This window comes from Myxine glutinosa, chromosome 5 (genome assembly GCF_964187855.1).
Source record: "Myxine glutinosa chromosome 5, kmMyxGlut1.1, whole genome shotgun sequence".
Lineage (NCBI taxonomy): Eukaryota > Metazoa > Chordata > Myxini > Myxiniformes > Myxinidae > Myxine > Myxine glutinosa.
The window spans coordinates 105,899,184-105,920,463 of record NC_136265.1 but is presented as its reverse complement, the minus strand read 5'-3'; the positions used below and the strand labels follow the sequence as shown (position 1 = coordinate 105,920,463).

General features: G+C 53.8%; 1 protein-coding gene across 1 annotated transcript in view; it reads right to left on the bottom strand.

The window, feature by feature from the left end:
* The window catches only part of SPO11 (SPO11 initiator of meiotic double strand breaks), an 87,115-nt gene that overhangs the window by 25,016 nt on the left and 40,819 nt on the right, over nucleotides 1-21,280 (bottom strand). Inside the window, exons 4-6 of the mRNA XM_078777204.1 lie at nucleotides 10,105-10,171; nucleotides 7,727-7,835; nucleotides 5,586-5,672 (exon numbers count right to left, since the gene is read on the bottom strand). Coding sequence (XP_078633330.1) covers nucleotides 5,586-5,672; nucleotides 7,727-7,835; nucleotides 10,105-10,171 — 263 coding nt within the window. The remainder of the gene's footprint in view (nucleotides 1-5,585; nucleotides 5,673-7,726; nucleotides 7,836-10,104; nucleotides 10,172-21,280) is intronic.

Here is a 21,280-nt window from a genome sequence, read left to right as displayed (position 1 = left end):
GGGCGCGCAGCCTTGAGCAGCTCAGTGTTACAGTGAGCTCTTGAATAAAGACTCTTACAAATTACCGCGTTGTCCGCCTCCTCCTTGCTCACAAGCAGCGCGCGTAACACCGCGCTTTACTGGTGACCCTCGACGTTGGATCTGCCGTAGCGATCCTTCCAAACACGACGCCATTGCCATGGCCAACAACGCAATGTCGGTTGAACTTCCCGAATTTTGGGAGGCCCAGGCCGAAGTTTGGTTCGTCCAAGCCGAAGCCCAGTTTCAGCTTCGGCGCCTCACCGGCGACAACACGCGCTACTGCCATGACGTCACCTCCCTCGGGCCCGGCACGGCCGCTCGAGTTGTGTCCGTCCTTCGCCACCCACCGGACGGCCACAAGTACGAGGCACTCAAGCGGCTGCTCCTAGCCACGTTCGGCCTCACGGAGGACGCACGGGCCGACTGCCTCCTGGATCTCCCCGAGCTCGGCGACACGCGCCCGTCGGTCCGAATGGACCATATGCTGTCACTGTTGGGCGACGAAGCCCCTGGTTCTCTATTCCGGGTGCTTTTCCGTCACCAACTTCCAGCACAGGTACGCCTCGCGTTGGCCGGGACCGTGCTAACGGAACCCCGAGCATTGGCCGCCAAGGCGGACAGGTACTTCGCGGCTTCGGACACGCGGGCGAGAGTCGGTGCGGCCCACCTCGTGGATCCCGAGGCTGATGCTGATCCACAGCATCAGCTTCCACAGCATACACAGCATGCTGATACGCACCTCGTGGCCGCCGCCACGCCCCGCCCACCGCCGCAGCGAAAACCGCCACCGCGGGGAAAACCGCCGGCTCCACCGGCCTGGCAGAGCCAGCCGCACTCCTCCAGCTCCACCACCTGGTGCCGGTTCCACGCCAAGTTCGGCCACGAGGCTCGACAGTGTCATCCACCATGCTCCTTCAACAGGTCGGGAAACGCCCGGGCCGGCGCTCAATAGTGGCAATGAGCGCCGGCCGTTCGAGCAGCCTGCTGTTCATAACGGACACCTTATCCAGGCGCCGTTACCTGTGCGACACGGGAGCGCAGGTGAGTGTCGTTCCTGCCGGTACGTCGGACAAGCACGCCTCAGGCGGGGGCCCCGCGCTGCTTGCCGCGAACGGGACGCCCATCCGTACGAACGGAAAACGCTGCCTCTCTCTGCGGTTCTGAGGGCAGGTTTTCCGATGGTCGTTCGTCACCGCCGACGTGCCCATGGCATTGCTTGGCGCGGACTTCCTGTGCGCCAATGGGCTCCTGGTCGACGTAAAGCACAGACGTCTTGTCCAGGCCGAGACGTTCAGCTCGCTCGCTTGTGCGCTGCCCAGCTCGTCGAGCAGCTCACCGAGCGGCTCACCGAGCGGCTTGCCGAACGGTTCGGTTCCGGCCACGTTGATCTGTACGCTTCCGGCAGCGGACGAATTCACCCGCCTCCTCGCCGGCTTCCCGGCCCTCACGCGTCCCACCTTCTCGGCGGGGGCCGTCAAGCACGGGGTGGCCCATCACATCCCCACCGTCGGGCCACCGGTCTACGCCCGCGCACGCCGCCTCGAGCCGACGAAGCTGGCGGTAGCGAAAGCGGAGTTCGCTACCCTGGAGTGACTCGGCATCGTTCGGCGCTCGGAGAGTGCTTGGGCGTCGCCACTGCACATCATGCCGAAGCCCGGCGGGGGATGGCGACCGTGCGGGGACTATCGCCGTCTCAATGACGCCACCACCCCCGACCGCTTCCCCGTCCCCCACATTCATGACTTTTCCGCCCGTTTGGCGGGCATGTCCTTCTTCTCGAAGGTGGACCTTACACGTGGCTACCATCAGGTCCCCGTCAGGCCGGAGGACGTCCCGAAGACGGCGGTCATCACGCCGTTCGGACTCTTCGAATTCCTGCCGATGCCCTTCGGTCTGAAGAATGCGGCTCAGGTGTTCCAGCGGCTGATGGACAGCGTCCTGCGCGACTTGGATTTTGTATACGTCTACCTGGACGATATCCTCGTCGCCAGCGCGTCCCGCAAAGAGCACCTACGCCACCTCCGCACGCTCTTCGAATGCCTGGGCCAGCATGGCCTGATTGTGAACCCCGCAAAGTGCCGGTTCGGCGTCGCCATAATCGATTTTCTGGGGCACCGTGTCACCAGGCACGGAGCTGTCCCCCTGCCGGCCAAGGTGGAGGCGGTGAAGGGGTTTCCGTGCCCCTGCACGATCAGGGGGCTGCAGGAGTTCCTGGGCATGGTGAACTTTTACCATCGGTTCCTGCCCCGTATCGCGCAGCTACTGCGCCCCCTGCACGAAGCTCTCCGAGGTAAGCCGGGCAAAGGCGACGTTACCTGGACCGAGCAGATGGACGCGGCGTTCACGGGCGCGAGGTTCGCCTTGGCTAACGCCACGATGCTCGCGCACCCGGTGCCCGATGCACCGATCACCCTCACCACCGACGCCTCGGACTACGCGGTGGGCACGGTGCATGAGCAATGGGTGCGTGGAGCTTGGCAACCGCTGGCGTTCTTTAGCCGGCAGCTTCGCCCGCCCGAACGCCGTTACAGTACCTTCGACCGCGAGTTGCTCGGGCTTCACTTGGCGGTCAGGCACTTCCGCCATCTGCTCGAGGGCCGTGCGTTCACGGCCTTCGTCGACCACAAGCCGCTGATCTTCGCGATGGGCAAGGTCACCGAGCCGTGGTCGGCCCGGCAGCAGCGTCACCTCTCGGCCGTGTCCGAGTACACGACGGACATCCGGCACGTCACGGGGAAGGACAACCCGGTGGCGGATTGCCTTTCCCGGGCCGTCGCCCACGCAGTCCACCTCGGCATCGACTATGCGCGGATGGCAGCGGACCAGGCCGCTGACCCCGACGTCCAGGCCTTGCGGACCACCGTCACGGGCCTCCGCGTCACCGAGGTGCCGTTCGACGGCGTGGGCGCGGCCCTCTTGTGCGACGTCTCCCTCGGGCGGCCTCGCCCCATCGTGCCCACGGGCTGGCAGCGCCAGGTGTTTGACGCCATCCACGGCCTGTCCCATCCGGGCGCGAGGGCCTCCCAAAGGTTGATCGCCGACAAATTTGTCTGGCATGGCCTCCGGAAGGCCGTCCGCGGCTGGGCCAGGACGTGCCTCGCGTGCCAGCGTGCCAAGGTGCACCGGCACACCCAGGCCCCGTTTACGGTGCCGGACGCCGGTTTGACCACGTCCACGTGGACCTGGTGGGACCTCTGCCCCCCTCGCGGGGTTTCACCCATGGCCGGAGGGAGGCCGTGCCCTTGGCGTCGACGATGGCGGCGGACGTCGCGCAGGCTTTCATCGCCACCTGGGTCGCCCGGTTCGGCGCCCCCTCAGACATCTCGTCCGACCGCGGCCCCCAGTTCACCTCGGAGCTCTGGGGGGCAGTCGCGCAGGGGCTCGGGGTCCGGCTACACCGAACCACGGCCTACCACCCCCAGGCTAACGGCCTGTGTGAGCGATTTCACCGCTCATTGAAGGCCGCGCTCCGGGCCACCCTCCGCGATGGTGGCTGGGTCGGCAGGCTCCCCTGGGTCCTGCTGGGCCTCCGGACGGCGCCCAAGGAGGACCTGCGCGCATCCGCGGCGGAGTTGGTCTTCGGGCAACCGCTGCGGGTGCCGGGCGAGTTCCTCCCCGACTCCACGGCACCATGGTCGTCGGGGAGGAACTCGCCCGGCACAGCAGCGCTCCGCTCTGCAGGAGACCGCCCAGAGGTTCGCCCCGGTGCCAACGGCACGCCACGGGCACCCACCGACGCACGTCGCCCCGGAGCTTCGCACGGCGGAGTACGTCTTCGTCCGCCACGATGCCCACCGGACACCACTGCGGCCCCCGTACGACGGGCCTTTCCGCGTGCTGGAGACCGGGGTGAAGCACTTCACCCTGGACATCGGCGGTACTCCTGACCGCGTTTCTGTGGACCGCCTCAAGCCGGCCCACCTCGACGTGGACCATCCACTGCCAGTGGCCCGACCCCCGCGTCGGGGCCACCCCCCTGCGGGCGGACCCCCGGCACCGCCCAGCCCCGCCGCCACGCTGCCCCCCGGTCCTGCACCCATCCCAGGGGCAGCCGGAGGCATCCCAGATGGCATCCCTGCATCCCAGACGCCGCCGGTCGCCAGGGGGCATTTCGGCCGGGTCATCCGTTTGCCCCGCAAACTGACCCTTCAGGTGCGCGGGGATTCTGGGGGGGCACGTGTGGCGGACACGAAAGCACTGACGTGGTGACATCACCCCGCACACCAAGTGGGGGTGGGCCACGCCCGGGAGAGAGGCGTGGCCTCACGATATACACTGGGCGCGCAGCCTTGAGCAGCTCAGTGTTACAGTGAGCTCTTGAATAAAGACTCTTACAAGTTACCGCGTTGTCCGCTTCCTCCTTGCTCACAAGCAGCACGCGTAACACCGTGCTTTAATACCACGTTTGTTGGAAAATCCATCACTGGTTCACAAGTTATCACGGTAACAGGATTTTTACCTAATATGACGTGTGCCCTTTGACCTCGTGACCCCAAAATATAATCGGTTCATCTTTACCTTATTATACATAGCTGCACCAAGTTTGACTTGGATATATTTAGCCGTTCCCACGTTATCGCGGTAGCAAAAACTTTTCACTTCCAGCGTCTTCGTCGGTGGTGGCAGAAAAAGAAGAAGAAGAACCACCTTTAGAGGCAATTTTCCCCCACGGAGCAGGGGTTGGCCTTTTTCGGTCACTATGATCCCCTTTTAGAAGCAATGTTTTGTGGCCGGATGCTCTTCCTGCCGCCAACCCTGTAAGTCGCCTCTTGCAATACACAGGGAATTACCAGTGAACTGGTACTCAATTTACTGACCTCGGAAGGATGACAGGCTGAGTCAACCCCCCCGTTGTTAATTCAGCGATTGACCAGGATTTAGAACCCAGGATCCTCGGATCCCAAGCCGGCACCCTAACCGCTAAGCCAACACCAGGCCTGGCATAAAAAAATAAACAATGCAACAAAAATGTGGTGGCGCCAAAGGGCTTGTTAGCCTTTCATATAAATATGGTTGTGACGTCAATAAACTAGTAGCTTTCGGGTAACCTAAGCACGACATCAAGTCAATGGAGAAACAGCACTTTCTGGGTGTCACAATATGGCCGCTGATCGGCTTCACAATTGCTCGACCAACAAACGTAGAGCTTCCCATACAGTTAGTATAGAGATCACTGCTTTCTGGGAGAGAAGAGGAAGAAGTAGGACCTGAAACTTTAACCCTTTAGAATAAAGTGTCATTGACACAGAAGGAGCACACAAAATAGAATATCGTAATACTTCGCAAAAGCAATAGAAGCATGTACAAAAAGAACAGTAAATGGAAGGAAAACACAAACAACAACAACAACAACAACAACCTCAGCCATGACGATGATGAAGACAACAACAATTGAGAATCACAGATAAACATGCAACATGTATGTGAACGCTGCCTTTTCATGAAACCCATCAGTGAAGCGACAGGTAGGCATGGTTAGTACGACTAAAAAGAAAGCGATTGGTGTTCTATCTACACACAAATCCCCATAAGAATGTAAAAGAGATTTCCGAGAAGCCTCTTGCATTGGCACTCGAGTTGCAGTCGACGTGTGCACCGTTGTTTTCTATGTATCTCAGATCGCCAGCAACACAGCCTTTGGATGTGCAGGTCTGTAATAACAGGAGACAGGTGTAGTTTCAGTTTGTATTCAGAGAACTACACAAGTGTGAACCTATTTTGCTCCTGGGTTAAATTTATTTTCGAGGATCGTTAAAAAAAAAACTTGTGCAAATTTACACAGACATTTGACATTACCTGTGATCCATTACATCGATACTAGTCTTAACATAACGACGACGATGGCAGCAACAACAACAAGAAGAAAAAGAGCAATCAGAGATTGCAAACCCTCGCCAGGATGTATTTTCAGTGGTTTTTAAGGCTTTTGTGTTAAAACAAATATGGCGGCCGAACCACGTGACTGATGACGTCATCATTATTTTTTTTCTAAACTAATTTATTCCTAGATTATGCTCAAGAAATTTCATCTTTATCGGATGAAGTTTTGTACTTGTCAAATTATGACGTCATAATGGAGAAGCCTATGACATCATCATTAACATATTTTATTCCCCATGGAGAGTTCTTTACAATGAGCCATGTCTCAATTTTTTCAATTCAGCACTTTCAGAGATATAGAGGTGCAAAGATTTTCGGTTTTTCCAATATGGCGGCCGAACCACCGGTAGACTGGAACCAGCGAACCACCAAAATGTAAAGTATTCAGCCTGGCAGAGATTTGCTCTCAACAACATGCATTTTAAGGCCATTTTCCCTGCTAGAGCGGGGGTTAGCCTTGCGGTCCCCATGACAATCTTCTCCATTTTGCCCTATTTTCTGCATCTCTCCTTGTTAACCCCCTTGCCCGCATTTCTTCTTCCACCATCTTTAGCCAAGTCTTTCTCGGTCTTCCCCGTCCTCTACTTCCTTCCACATTCATTTCCATCACTCTTCTCAACCAGTCACTTTCATCCTTCCTCAACACATGACCAAACCATCTCAACCTGTTCCTCTTCACAGCATCAATCACAGGCTCTATCCCATCATCTTTCGCAATTCATCATTTGTCTTCCTCTCTCTCAACGATACTCCGCACATCCACGGAACCATTCGCATTTCCACCCTTTCCAGCCTTCGTTGCTGCTCTACGTTCATTACCCAACAAGGGTCGGAGCGAAGAGAAATTTGGAGCAGGACAGAGGGGTGAGATTCCCCGCAGAGTCCAGTCGGTAGTACGCGAATGACAGATGAGATAAAAGAAACCCAACGGTGCCCGCCAGGCTCGTGTGTGCAGGAGGCCATGGAGCCTGGAAAATGTATTTGAAATTCACAACAAATTCCACCACAGGATGGCGTACAAGCTTCCGGAATGACAGCACAGTGGTACGAGGTACAGAGGAGAGAGAAGACTGATGTGAGGATAGAGAAAATACGGATATTATGAACAGTAAATGTATTTTCACAAACTGAGTGAAATGAAGAGTGCTGAAAGAGAGATGAACTGTGGTAGTCAGTTTATATTGACTGGTATGCCTGTTGGTCCATTGGACCAAATTTTCATTGCTCTTCACGGCCTTGTAGCATACCTGCCTGCAGTACTGCTTGAGCATTAGCTTGCCTTTCATCAGGCCCAGGTGTGCTTGGGCTAGGGCAGGGAGGTGGTTCTTTCTTAACCTTGAAGGTTTTATTTAGCTTGTTGATGATTCAACATGTCTGCCTTTGTAAATTAAATAATTAAATGTTATCAGTGCATTGTGATAGCATTTGATGTAATCAATGGTCAATGAATGACTTGATGATTAATGAACATACAATGACCTTCTGATGACATCTGATCGAATCAATGAATGGCTTGATGATCTATGACTGGTTAGTTTGGTTGTTTTCATCAATGTCTGTGTAGTTACGGTACTTTAGGGAAATCTTTCAGGATAAAAAAAAATCCTCATTGCAGATATTTTGGTTTCTGGAATCTGACTCTGTTCTCTCCACCAAACGGTCCTCGTTTTACTCTGTTTCCGTATACAAAGTGAAGGTTTCCACCATGGAGTATGGCTTAATGGATCCAAGCGTGCTGCAAGGTGAACTTGCTCTCTTACAAGGGGATCGCGTGACCGGGAAGACGGTGTGTACACAGTTTGCCAGGTAACCCGTGGTGTCTTACCACATGTAAACAAGATCTTGGCACTTGCAGCATACAAGAGATGTTGTCAATAACGTGGTCGACAACAGCTTGCTTCCCAAACAGCTTTGGATCATTGTAGTAAATGTCTCTGAAAAACAAGGACTTTATTAAAGCAACTTGCACATATCCGATTGTTGTTTGGCATTTTTATTTTCAGCACTAGAGCCTGGTGTTGGTTTAGCGGTTAGGGTGCGGCTTGGGATCCCTGTCGATCACTGAATTAACGCCAGGGGGGTTGACTCAGCCTGTCATCCTTCCGAGGGCGGCAAATTGAGTGCCAGTTCACTGGTAATTCCTTGTGTGTCGCAAGAGGCGACTAACAGGATTGGCGGCAGGAAGGGCATCCGGCCATAAAACATTGCTTCAAAAAGGGGACCAAGGTGCCCGAAAAAAGGCCAACCCTCACTCTGCGGGGAGAAATGGTCTTTAAAGTGGTTCATTTTATTTTCAGCACTCTCTTTACTCCCATATTAAAAACTAGCTTGGCTCAGCTCGCTGTGCTCGCCTCACCACGCGTCGCTGCAGAGGAGCGGGCTTGTTTTAGCTGAGGATAATATGAAGATCATAAGAAGACTGTACCTGAGTTGCTGTGTTGTCATGATTTGCACCAATCATAATACAAACAATTATTTAGTACAAATGTATTTGTAACATACGTGATATTACATTTTATAAACAATTGAAGTTGAATATTAAAGTCGAAATAAAAATAAAAATTAAATTTTAAATAAAATTTCAAATTTTTTAAAAATAAAATTTCAAAATTTTTTTCAAACAAATTCCACATTAAAAAAATAATTAAATATATATACAGGGTGATTGAAAAGTAACTCCCTATTTTAAAATATTTAGAAATTATTTATTTATTGTAATATTTTTCTCAAATTTTTAGTGTTTGTTCCTTAATGTATGAGAATTTAATCTGTGTTGGGTTTTTTTCAGATTATTTTTTGTTTGAAATTCGGAAGCCCTACAAACATGGATGGACGTCTTACCCTACAGGAGCATGCTCAGCTCGTGGTATGAAGATTGGTCTGATCTCTTTAAAAATATCCTCTGGTCTGATGAAGCGGTATTTCACATCGGTGGGTTTGTGAACCGTCACAACTGCTATTACTGGGCAGGAGAAGATCCTCGTGTTATTTCTGAAAAAACGCAATATCGGCCCAAGGTAACGGTGTGGTGTGGAATGACTTCGGAAAGGATTGGAGGTCCCTTCATTCTTCACGATACCATGAATGCCAAAAGGTACCTCACCATGCTGCAAGACGAAATCTGGCCAATTATCAGTGCTTCGGAGAATGTTGAAGATTTGATTTTCATGCAAGATGGCGCTCCTCCACATTTTGCTATTGTTGTTCGTGAATGGCTGAATGCCCACTTCCCTGGGAGATGGATGGGTCGTCGTGGTCTGTATGAGTGGCCAGCCAGGAGCCCTGACTTAACACCATGTGACTTTTTTCTTTGGGGTTGGGTAAAAGAGCAAGTCTACTGTACCAAACCAACGACTTTGGAAGAACTTGAAGGGCGAATACGAGAAGTTATGTCTTCCATCCCACAAGAGTTCCTGGTGAAATCGGTTGACGCGGTTCCCGGGCGGCTTGAGAAGCTGGTGGCGAATTCTGGTGCCCATATCAAATTTTAAATAAAACTTCATGCTATATGCTTTCTTCTTATATCCATTTCTTGTAAAAATTATAGTTAAGAAATAAATTATAAGTATTTTAAAATAGGGAGTTACTTTTCAATCACCCTGTATATTGTGTTCCCAAGTGACACTAATTACTGCTGCTTGTTCGAATTATCCAACTAACCACAAGCGGGGAATTAGGCCTGACGGAATCCATTAGACAACTCAAATAGTACAACGCGTCTGCTACAAATTCATCTATCCTCGTCGTTTTTTTTTTTTCGTGATAATATTTCATCAAAAGAGTAATATGTTCAAGTTGGATTAAAGTTATCGAATAAAATTAATTCAGCCAAATTGTAGATTACTTTAGGAATACATTTAAAACTGATAATTGACCCGATGGTAATAAAGGAATTGAACCTCATAAGAAGCCTAAATTTAGTTTTGTGAGTCTGCAGTAGGCCAACACATAGTCCGGCGAGTCTAATCTTTCAATTGCATGAGATGTTAAATTCATTACAAACTTTTAATCCTCATCACCAAGTTAGCACCAAAAAGAGATTTCTTTGAATCTCCTGCATTTTTACCCCAATTACTCGTTTCCTCGTAAAAATAAGTAAATTTGTGCTAACACAATTTAAGGAAACTAACATCAGTACAAAGTCTACACATCTTAACAACCCAAAGGTGTGATATAACCTGGGCCTCGATCTTCAAAACATACCGTTTGGTCGAGAATGAATCAGTTTGCACCAGATGGTATATCATTTGGAAAATCCTCATATGTTGTGCTTTAGGGAAATGCAACACAAGGGGACAATGAAAAAAGATCAATACAGAAATATCCTCAACAAGATAGGATTGAACAATGCAGAGCCTCGCTACTCGCTAGGGTATATAGATTGCAGTAGATCTGAGAACGAACACGATCTATTTTAAATTTGATATGCTTGCGGACTCACACACCTACACACAGACCAACTAGAACAGGGTACTCGGTAGTAGTCAGGGCCCTTAGGGATATTTTGGTTCAAATTCTTCCAAAGGCATCAAATTTGGCGCAGATGTTGCCCATGCCATACTCTTTCGATTTTTGACGGGCGCCAAGGGTGGTATGATCCGGGGACCATACCGGTCCATCCCGCCATGTCACCTGACCTATGACGTCATAATTAGGATATGCATCCAATCACATGGCGTACTATAAGTGGTCAAAGTTCAAAATGAATCGATCGAAAAATGAAGGCAGGGATCCATTTTTAAGGTTTTCATAAAATCCAATATGGCCGCCAGGTCACATGACCTATGACGTCATATTTATGACATGTATACAATCATGTATACATGAACCCGGATCATGATCGCACAAAAATTAAACACAAGGATATGGCATACAGTTCATAAAACAGCAAAATCCGTACCTTGGTAATTAGGCTGATGAACTGCATATGCCTGAAAATTAGGAAATAGACATGTAAATATTTCCTCTAATTGTCAAAAATAAGGTCAGAGTTCGATTACCCAACCCAGAAACATAAAATGGTGAACCTCGCGTAAATCTTGACAAAAAACTCAAAAACCGACATGTTTGACTCAAAAATTACCTTTAAGATGATCTTGAGGGTTGACCTTGACCTCGAATCATCAAAATAACATCATAATTGGATTCCTCGACCTCGAAAACCCCTGAAAAGTGGTATTGTAGGAGCTGTGCTCCCACGTAATCGGAAGAATGGACGCGACAAAAAGCTGGAATTCGTCCGAGTTTCTTTATTGTCACAAAACAACTCGGGTACTCTGAAAAGCCCGTTTATCGGGCAGCAATATATTGTTGCGGAGATGAGGACTGTATTTTTTTGATTGTGTGCTGTATTATTATTATTATTGTTTATTCTGCGCCCCCTGCCTCCGGAGCTGTGTAAAGGTGAAAGGGCATCCCATAATTAGTCCACAAGCATACACGTCAGCCAAATAATAGAATACCCCTGTTTGATAGTTATCTCTTATTCTGTGTTTTAGGGTAAGGCTGTGTCTCCCATTAATTGAAGTACTCCATTGCACCAGTGAAAGAGAATAGATCCCCTTTCATTCCCATCCCCAAAATCTCCATTTCCTTTTACATCCCCTCTCGTGATTGCCAACCCTCGATTGCCAATTACCTCCCCTCCAATAACCGCCATTGACCACGAGGCAGGGTCGGAGAAGAAAGGCGTGTCTCCACCTCGTCATAGAGGGGAAGAGGGGCGTGCCCGCCCGTCGTCATCAAGGGCGGAGCGAGAGGGTCGCGTGACCAACCAGGGCCGAGGTGAGCACACCGATGGGCGTGTCAGGAAGGCCGGCGGCTTGATCGCTGGAGGCGCTATAAAAGGCGCGCACGCAAGAAGCAAGTGAGTTGGTCGTCAAGAGAGAGAGTCAGTCAGTGGAGTCGGTGGTGAGTTGGTCGTGAGTTGGTCGTCAAGAGAGAGAGTCAGTCAGTGGAGTTGGTGGTCAGTTGGTTGCGTTGGTTGCGGTGAGGAGTCGGTGGTGGTGGTCAGTTGGTTGCGTTGGTTGCGGTGAGGAGTCGGTGGTGGTCAGTGGTTGCGTTGGTTGCGGTGAGGAGTCGGGGGTGAGGAGTGAGTGGACCAAGAAAGAGCTGAGGGTTGGACCAGACGGACCAGACGAGTCCTGGGAAAGCACGCGACGTCCACAGCAGCCACAACAGCAGCTTGGGGCCTGGACGGCGGTTTTGGGCAAGGCCGTGAAGGAACGGCGGCTGCTAAACGCGCCGATCGTGCTGCAGGACCCCCTTGGACCTTCCTCTCCCTCCAGCCATCCACCTCCTGCCTTTCCACCCTTCTTGTGTACGTGAGTTTGTTTTGTTTGTTCTGTCCCTGGGTTAATTAAGTCTGTATAAGCTAGTATTTGCACTGTGTCACCTGCGTCTTATGTGTTGTAAATAAACTTGATTGCTCCTTTTTGCTTGTGTGTGTACAATAAATCCAATTACTCTTCTGTCCGTCTTCTCGTTTTATTCCTTTTCCTCTTTGCGTTTCGTCGTTTAAGTCTTTTCCCCGATTGGGCAGCTGCGGTGCGATACGGCCAAAGTTCTGGGTGAATCGGGTGAGTCGGGGATCCTGTAACGGTCGCGGTTGGACCATCCGCTCGGCCCATCATAACATCTAAACCGCGATCCGTAACAATATATACACCCGGAGCGTTTGCCTGGGAAAGGCGAGAGGGGGCGTGGCCGGGCGTCCCGGACGCGGCCTGGCAAGTCGAGAGCGGGCCTGCCCGGGCGTCCTGTACGAGCCCGGCATGGTGATCGCTCCGCGTCCTTGGTAGGTGCAAGGCGATTGTGTAAACCCAGCGGTAGCCGCTACACACGTCGCCCCAGAATCGACTTGCACCGGCAGGGTCAATTTAAGGGGGGTCCTGATGACCCGGCCGAAGCGACCCCTGGTGGGTCGTGGGGGGGGGGGCTCCGGTGTGGTGGTGGGCGGTCGAGTGGGGGGCACCGTGGATGGGGGGCGGCCTCGCCGCGGCGGAAGGGCCAACCGTGGCGGTTGGTCGATGTCCACATGCGCCGGCTTGAGGCGGTCCACTGCAATCTGGTCCGACCTGCCGCCGATGTCGATGACGAACGACTTGTCGTCCCGTTGCAGGACCCGGAAGGGCCCGTTGTACGGCGGCCGGAGTGGCCCCCGATGTGCGTCATGACGCACAAAAACGTACTCCGCTGTGCGAAGCGCTGGGGGGACGTAGGACTGGGGGTCACCGTGGCGGGACGTTGGCACGGGGGCAAACCGTCGGGCGGCCTCCTGGAGGTCCGAGCGCTGGTGAGCTGCGGACCAGGGACTGGTAGCGTCGGGCACGAATTCGCCCGGGACGCGTAGCGCCTGGCCGTAGACAAGCTCGGCGGTGGATGCCCGGAGGTCCTCCTTGGGGGCCGTGCGGAGGCCCAAAAGGACCCACGGCAGCCGGTCGGCCCAACCGCCGTCCTGAAGGCCGGCCATGAGCGCGGCCTTCATGGAGCGGTGGAATCGCTCGCACAACCCGTTGGCTTGGGGGTGGTAGGCCGTAGTACGGTGGAGCTTGACCCCCAGGTTGCGGGCGACCGCGCCCCACAGCTCGGAGGTGAACTGCGGTCCGCGGTCCGACGAGATGTCCGCCGGTGCGCCGAAGCGGGCGACCCAGGTGGCGATGAAAGCCTGCGCCACGTCGGCGGTGGTGGTGGAGACGAGGGGAACGGCCTCCGGCCACCTGGTGGTCCTGTCCACCATGGTGAGCAGGTGTGTGAACCCCCGTGATGGGGGGAGGGGGCCCACCAGGTCCACGTTGACATGGTCGAAACGTCGTTCGGGCACGGTGAAAAGTGCCAGCGGGGCCTGGGTGTGTCGGTGGACCTTGGCCTGTTCGCAGGCTGTGCAGGTGCTGGTCCAATCACGGACGTCCCGTCGAAGGCCGTGCCAGACGAATCGCGCCGACACCAGCTTCTGGGAAGCTTTCCGGCCCGGGTGGGAAAGGCCGTGGAGGGAGGCGGAGATGCGGCGTTGCCAGGTAACGGGCACGATGGGACGAGGCTGGCCTTGGGAGACGTCGCAGAGCAGGACAGTGTCCGCGAAGGGGATGTCGGCCAGGCGGAGGCCCGTGTCCGCTGCCCGGAGGGCTTGCACCGTGGTGTCGGTGGTTTGGTCCATCGCCATAAGCGCGAAGTCCACGCCGAGGTGGACGGCGTTCGCGCTGGCCCGAGAAAGACAGTCGGCCACGGTGTTGTCTTTGCCGGCGACGTGCCGGATGTCCGTGGTAAGCTCCGACACGGCGGAGAGGTGGCGCTGTTGGCGGGCCGACCACGGCTCCGTGACCTTGGCCATTGCGTAACCCAACAGCTTGTGGTCGACGAACGCCGTGAAGGGTCGGCCCTCCAGGAGGTGGCGGAAATGGCGGACGGCCAGGTGTAGACCGAGGAGCTCACGGTCAAACGTGCTATATTTGAGCTTGTTCGGCCGGAGCTGCCGGCTGAAAAAAGCGAGGGGCTGCCAAACCCTCTTCCTCACTCGCCTCACTTTATCAAAAACTCTCTTCCTCACTCGCCCTGCACTGCACTCACTCCACCTCACCCCCAGGAATACCGCTGGCTACGGCTTCCCCTTCGCTCCCACCTCTTGTTCATATGTGTGTTGTACCGTCCACCAAACAGTGATGACTCCATCTACATCTCGCTGTCTGATAATATGGACCAACTTCTATCTACTCATCCCAACTCTCTCTTCCTCATATGTGGTGATTTCAACTGTCATCATGCCAGTTGGCTGGGTGTGGGTACCTCTCTCACCAGCCATGGCTCCTCAGCAAAGGACTTCTGCGACTCACTGGGACTGACACAATCTGTCAATTTCCCGGATCTCAGTCAACGGAACATCTTCTCTTCTGGACTTGGTTATGACTAACTTCCCTGAAAATGTCTGCTGCTCTTCTTCTACTCCAATCGGATCATCTGATCATGTCCTTGTTAAAGTGGCCATCTCTCTGACCATCCTCAGGGAGCCTGCTCAGCGTCGACGAGTCTGGCATTTCACTCAGGCCAACTGGCACGGTCTTCAAGCAGCCATCAATCATCTGGACTGGTTCCCATCTCTACCACCTCTGACATCAACTCATCCTGGGAATTCTTCCAAAGTAAATTCCTCTCTCTCATGCACAGATTTATCCCATCTCGTCTTCAGTTGTCATACCCTTCCTCCCGTCCATGGTACACGGAATCTTGTGGTGAGGCTCTTGCCCAGAAACAACTTGCCTTCATCTCCTGGAAAGCAAATCCAACGGAAGGAAATCTCATTTCCTTTCACAAAGCCCGAAACAAGTGTGTGTCCACCCTCAGGAGAGCTAGGAAACAATATCTCTCCGTTCTCAAGACCGAACTCTCTTATCTGTCTCCCTCTTCCAAATCCTGGTGGCGTCTGGTCAAATCCGTTTCTGGTGTTTGTTCCCCCTCCATCCCCTCCCTTACCTCAAACGGCTACACAGCTGACTCCACACGTGAAAAAGCTGAATGCCTCAACTCTGTGTTTGCCTCTAAATCTTGTGTCCCAAACCCATCCCTCTCTGTACCCACCATACCCAGTTGTACCCTGCTGCTCCTGGACTCCGTGTCCTTTCCTCCTGACAAGGTGGAAAAGTTTCTGTCAACCCTCGACTCTGATTCTGCAACTGGACCCAACGGCATCAGCCCACGGGTCCTAAAATCCTGCTCTGCCGCCCTATCTCACCCTCTCTCTGTTCTCTTCACCCTCTCTTTTGCTCAAGGTCAACTGCCATCTGCTTGGAAATCAGCCAACATCACCGCTATGCACAAAAAAGGTGCAAAAACAGATCCTAGCAACTACAGACCAATCAGCCTTCTCCCAATTATCAGCAAAGTCATGGATTCCATCATTGCTTCGGATATGAAATCTTTCCTCTTCTCCAATGGCTTGATCTCTGATCATCAATTTGGTTTCAGACCAGGTCACTCTACTCTGGACATGCTGCTTCTGCTGTCTCAACAATGGATGGAGGTCCTCAATGCCAAACAGGAAATTAGAGCTGTCTCCCTCGACATATCACGTGCCTTCGACACGGTCTGGCACCCCGCTCTGCTCACCAAACCCTCCTCCTTTGGTATCCATGGAAATCTCCACGCATGGCTGGTGGACTTCCTCTCTAGTCGTCGTCAACGTGTGGCCCTGAATGGGTTTCTCTCATCTCCTCTTCCTGTTCAGGCTGGAGTTCCCCAAGGCAGTGTTCTGGGCCCCGTGCTTTTTCTGGTCTTCATCAATGATCTCTCTGACTCTCTTGAAAATCCTCTCTATCTCTTTGCTGATGACTCCACTCTCTGCTGCTCCATTCCTCTTCCCTCAGATCGGCAGTCTGCAGCCTCCTCACTCTCTGAAGACTTGGACAAAATCACAGACTGGTCAAACAAGTGGAACATGTCTTTCAATCCTGACAAATCTCACACTCTTACTATGTCTCTCCGAAAAGATCGACTGGACAACCCTCCCATCTACTTTCTCAACAATCCTCTCCAAGAAGTTCTGTCGCTCAAGCTTTTGGGTCTCACTATCTGCCATGATCTTTCTTGGGAAAACCACATTTCCAAGCTGGCCTCCAAAGCCAGTCGCCGACTGGGCATCCTCCGTCGTGCGAAGTCCTTCCTCGGCACACCTGAGCTCCTCACCACATACAAGGCTTTCATCCGCAGCTCAATGGAATACTGTTCTCCCCTATGGGCCGGTGCTCCTGCCTCACACCTAGCTCGGCTTCACGCTGTTGAAACCAAAGCTTTCAGAATTATTGGAATCTCCCGCGATGAAGCTATCTCTGAGGGCCTTTCACTCACTCACAGCAGGCAGGTAGGTGGTCTTTCTGTCTTCTACCGACTCCTCTCCGGCCTTGCACCCCCAGCTCTCTCTGTGCTCTGTCCCCCAAATATTCCTACAGGTCGCACAAGATCTGCCAGCAACCCTCTGATGGTTAAACTGCCGAAATCTCGGCTCTCTGCTCACCTTCACTCTTTCATTCCTCTTTTCTCCCGCCTCTGGAACAAACTCCCTCACTCCCTTCAATCCCACTCCTCCCTCCAGGTCTTTAAAACAGCTGTTCACCACCATCTCTTATCTTCCCCCATCCAAAACCTTGATCTTTTCTATCCCCGCTAATTCACCCCAGATCCACCTTGTTTGAAATTCCAACTTCTTTCCTGGAAGTCCTGGCAGTGTCCATATGTTTTATACCTCTCCCACCGCCCCCTTCCCTTGCCCCCCCCCCCCCAAAGCCCTCGCCCTCTCTCAGATCTCTCGATGTCTCCATGTCTCTCGGTCCCTGCTCTCAAATGTTGTGTTTGTGTCCTTCCCCCTCTCTCCCCATCTTGTCTACCGCTCCCGATGTTATATGTTTTATGTGTCGGTTTGTCTTTCTGTGTGATTAATGTTCGCTCTTGCCTCGATCTTGTATACAAAAAAAAAAAAAAAAAAAAAAAAAAAAAAAACCCGTCACCCATTGCTCATGTACGGCGCCCACCGCGTGGTCGGAGGCATCCGTGGTGAGGGCGATGGGAGCGTTGAGCACCGGGTGAGCGAGCAGTGTTGCGTCGGCGAGGGCCCGCTTTGAGCTTTTGAAGGCCGCGTCCATTGCTGCGGACCAGACGACGTCGTGCTTGGCCGGCTTGCCCCGGAGGGCTTCGTAGAGGGGCCGCATGAGTTGAGCAGCGTGGGGCACAAAGCGGTGATAGAAATTCACCATTCCCAGGAATTCCTGCAGGGCCTTTATGGAGCGGGGACGCGGAAACGTGGTGATGGCCTCGACCTTGGTTGGCAGCGGCACGGCCCCGTTCTTGGTGATGTGGTGGCCCAAAAAATCAACGGCCGTCGTGCCGAAGTGGCATTTAGCCGGGTTGACGATGAGGCCGTGCTCGCTGAGGCGCCCGAACAGTGTTCGGAGGTGGAGGAGGTGCTCGGCCCGGGACGTGCTGGCGACGAGGATGTCGTCCAGGTAAACGAAGAGGAACGGCAGGTCATGCAGCACGCCGTCCATCAAGCGCTGGAACGCCTGAGCCGCGTTCTTGAGGCCAAATGGCATCCGCAGGAATTCGAACAAGCCGAACGGCATGATGACGGCCGTTTTAGGGACGTCGGCCGCCCTAACAGGTACCTGGTGATATCCCCGTATGAGATCGATTTTTGAAAAAATGACCCGTCCTGCCAGACGGGCGGAGAAGTCTTGGATGTGCGGGATCGGATACCTGTCGGGGGTGGTAGCGTCGTTAAGGCGGCGGTAGTCGCCACATGGGCGCCAGCCGCCCCCTGGTTTTGGGACGATGTGTAGTGGCGAAGCCCACGCGCTATCGGAGCGCCGCACGATGCCGAGGTGTTCCAAAGCGTCGAACTCGGCTTTGGCCACGGTGAGCTTGGCTGGGTCGAGGCGGCGGGCTCTGGCGTAGACCGGCGGGCCCGTGGTTGGTACGTGGTGCTCGATCCCATGTCGTACTGCGACGGCCGAAAACGTCGGCCGCGTGAGGGTCGGGAACTCCGTGAGCAGGCGAGCAAACTCGTTCGCCGCCGGGAGGGCGCATGCCAGCTCGGTCGGAGCGGAGCTGCTCAATGTGCATACCAGGGAGCTGAAGGTCTCGGCGTTGATGAGGCGACGCCGTTGGACGTCCACCAGCAGTCCTTGTGCGCAGAGGAAGTCGGCGCCTAGCAGAGCCATGGGCACGCTTGCGGTTACAAAAGTCCAAGTGAAGCGTTGGCCGCCAAAGCAGAGGGTGACGTTGCGTGGGCCGAAGGTGCGGATGGCCGAGCCGTTGGCCGTCACCAAAGAGGGGCCGCAAACCGCGGCCTGCCTGTCCTGATCGGAGGCGGGTATGATGCTCAGTTGGGCGCCGGTGTCGCACAGGAAGCGCCGTTCGGACGCTTTGTCCGTGATGAAAAGTAAGTTGCCCGTGTGGCCGGCGCTCATGGCTGGTAATGAACGCCGGCCCGGCCGTTTCCCGGCCTGCCGAAGGTGCACGGGGGTCGGCATGTCCGGGCCTTCTGTCCGAACCTGGCATGATAGTAACACCACGCTTGGTCAGGTGGAGGCTCCGGTCGTCGTGCTGGAGGTGGTCGGCTCGGCGTAGCGGCCGCCAATTGCGTCGGCAGTTCGGTCGTCGACCGTGCCGGGTGCTCGGGCGCCATGGGCGTTGCGTCGGACGGCGGTGGGCCCCAGGTCGTTGCTGCAATGCATTGGCCTGCCACGGAGATCTTGTCGGCTTCCCTGGCGAGGGCGCGGGGATCCGTGATCGTCGTGCTCGCCAGGGCGAGGCGTACCGGGCTAGGCAGCTGACGGAGGAACAGCTCCCGGAACAGGAATGCCGGAGAGTGCTCGCCGAGCAGCGAAAGCATGTAGTCCATTCGCTCGGACGGGCGCGTGTCGCCGAGCTCGGGCAGGTCGAGCAGGCGCCGTGCGCATTCCGCCGATGAGAGGGCGAAAGCGTCGAGGAGGAGCTTTTTAATCGCGCCGTATTTGTCAGCGGCTGGCGGGCTCTCGAGGAGGCTCAGGGCGCGGGCCGCGGTGGCTGAGCCGAGCGCTGCTACCACATGGTGGAAGCGGGTGTCGTCGGCCGTGATGCCTCGCAGGGCGAACAGGGAGTCCGCCTGGGCGAACCAAACCGCCACGTGAGCCTCCCAGAAGGTAGGCAGTTTGAGGGCAACTGCTGTGTCCATGTCGGTAGGTCACCAATGTAGGAGCTGTGCTCCCACGTAATCGGAAGAATGGACGCGACAAAAAGCTGGAATTCGTCCGAGTTTCTTTATTGTCACAAAACAACTCGGGTACTCTGAAAAGCCCGTTTATCGGGCAGCAATATATACACACATTATCCCGGAGCGTTTGCCCGGGAAAGGCGAGAGGGGGCGTGGCCGGGCGTCCTGGACGCGGCCTGGCAAGTCGAGGGCGGGCATGCCCGGGCGTCCCGGACGCGGCCTGGCAAGTTGAGAGCGGGCCTGCCCGGGCGTCCTGGACGAGCCCGGCATGGTGATCGTTCCGCGTCCTTGGTAGGTGCAAGGCGATTGCGTAAACCCAGCGGTAGCCGCTGCAGTATCATACATGATTCCAACCCTTTTGGTTATTTAACTGATTTTCCTCTAATCCGGGTGGCGGCCATTTAGTATTTCGCCAATATGGGGCCCCCGGCTCCCCGGATCATACCGCCCTTGGCACCCGTCAAAAATCGAAAGAGTATGGCATGGGCAACATCTGGGCCAAATTTGGTGCTTTTGGAAGAATTTGAACCAAACGGCCCCTAAATATCCCTAAGGGCCCTGACTATAGGGCGCATACCTCTACCAGGCTGAACACTTTACGTTTTGTATCCCACTCATAGGCCGGATCTGCATGGGGACCTTTACCAAGCTCAAATTGGTACAATTATTTAGTTTATTCATTGGCAGTACCAAACCAAAATGGAAAAAACAAAACATCCTCGCAAATATGATAAACAGAAGCTCCAAAATGTAAACAACATGTAAACATGAAGCTCCCCTATCTCTCCCGCTCTCCCCAATCTCACCCCCTCTCCCCAATCTCACCCGCTCTCCCCAATCTCACCCCCTCTCCCCTATCTCTCCCGCTCTCCCCAATCTCTCCCCCACTCCCCAATCTCTCCCCCACTCCCCAATCTCTCCTTTTCATAAACGTGAAAATCAATCACCGGTCACAGGCAGATGGAAATATGACTTTTCATTTGGCTCACCTATCTTTGGCAACCATGCGGCTCATGGCTCTCCGACTGATTTGCGCAAAAACTTCCGTCGGTCCAATAAATTTATCTCACCAAAGTATTTTCAGAGACCGCTGAGGTTTTGGTTTTTTTTGAAGTTGAGGAAAATACTGCTCCTGCTTCAGCTGTATTTTTAGATCGATAAAGGCCCGAAGGTCCAGTTTGGCAAATCTGATGAAATCGGAGAGTGCGACAGATGGGATGTGACGTTCCAACTTTGTAAAGTATTTTTCCAGAAAGCTTTGTCGGTAAGGTTGGAAAAATCCGGAAAAGATGTAACATATTGTGCAATGGAATTTCTGTGAATGCAATCCGATATAATTTGCGGTTAGCAGGAAATGGTTGCTCTTCATAGTGGATAATGGCTGTTACCAGGAAACGTGTGAACCACCACGTTAATTTGTTTATAGTGCAGGAGCTCAGCAAGCACACTCTGCGCATAGATAGCAGGTGTGGTAAATCGGTGTCAAGGAACCTCCAAGGAAACCACATGGCTCGGCACCTGCGGTCCAGGCAGGAATTTATAATATGTTCCAGCAATAATGTGCCTCCTCTTCCTGAAAGACACTGACCAGGGAGACGCACCTCTGAGCTGTCAGGCTTTGGCCCCTCATATCCCCCTCCCTTC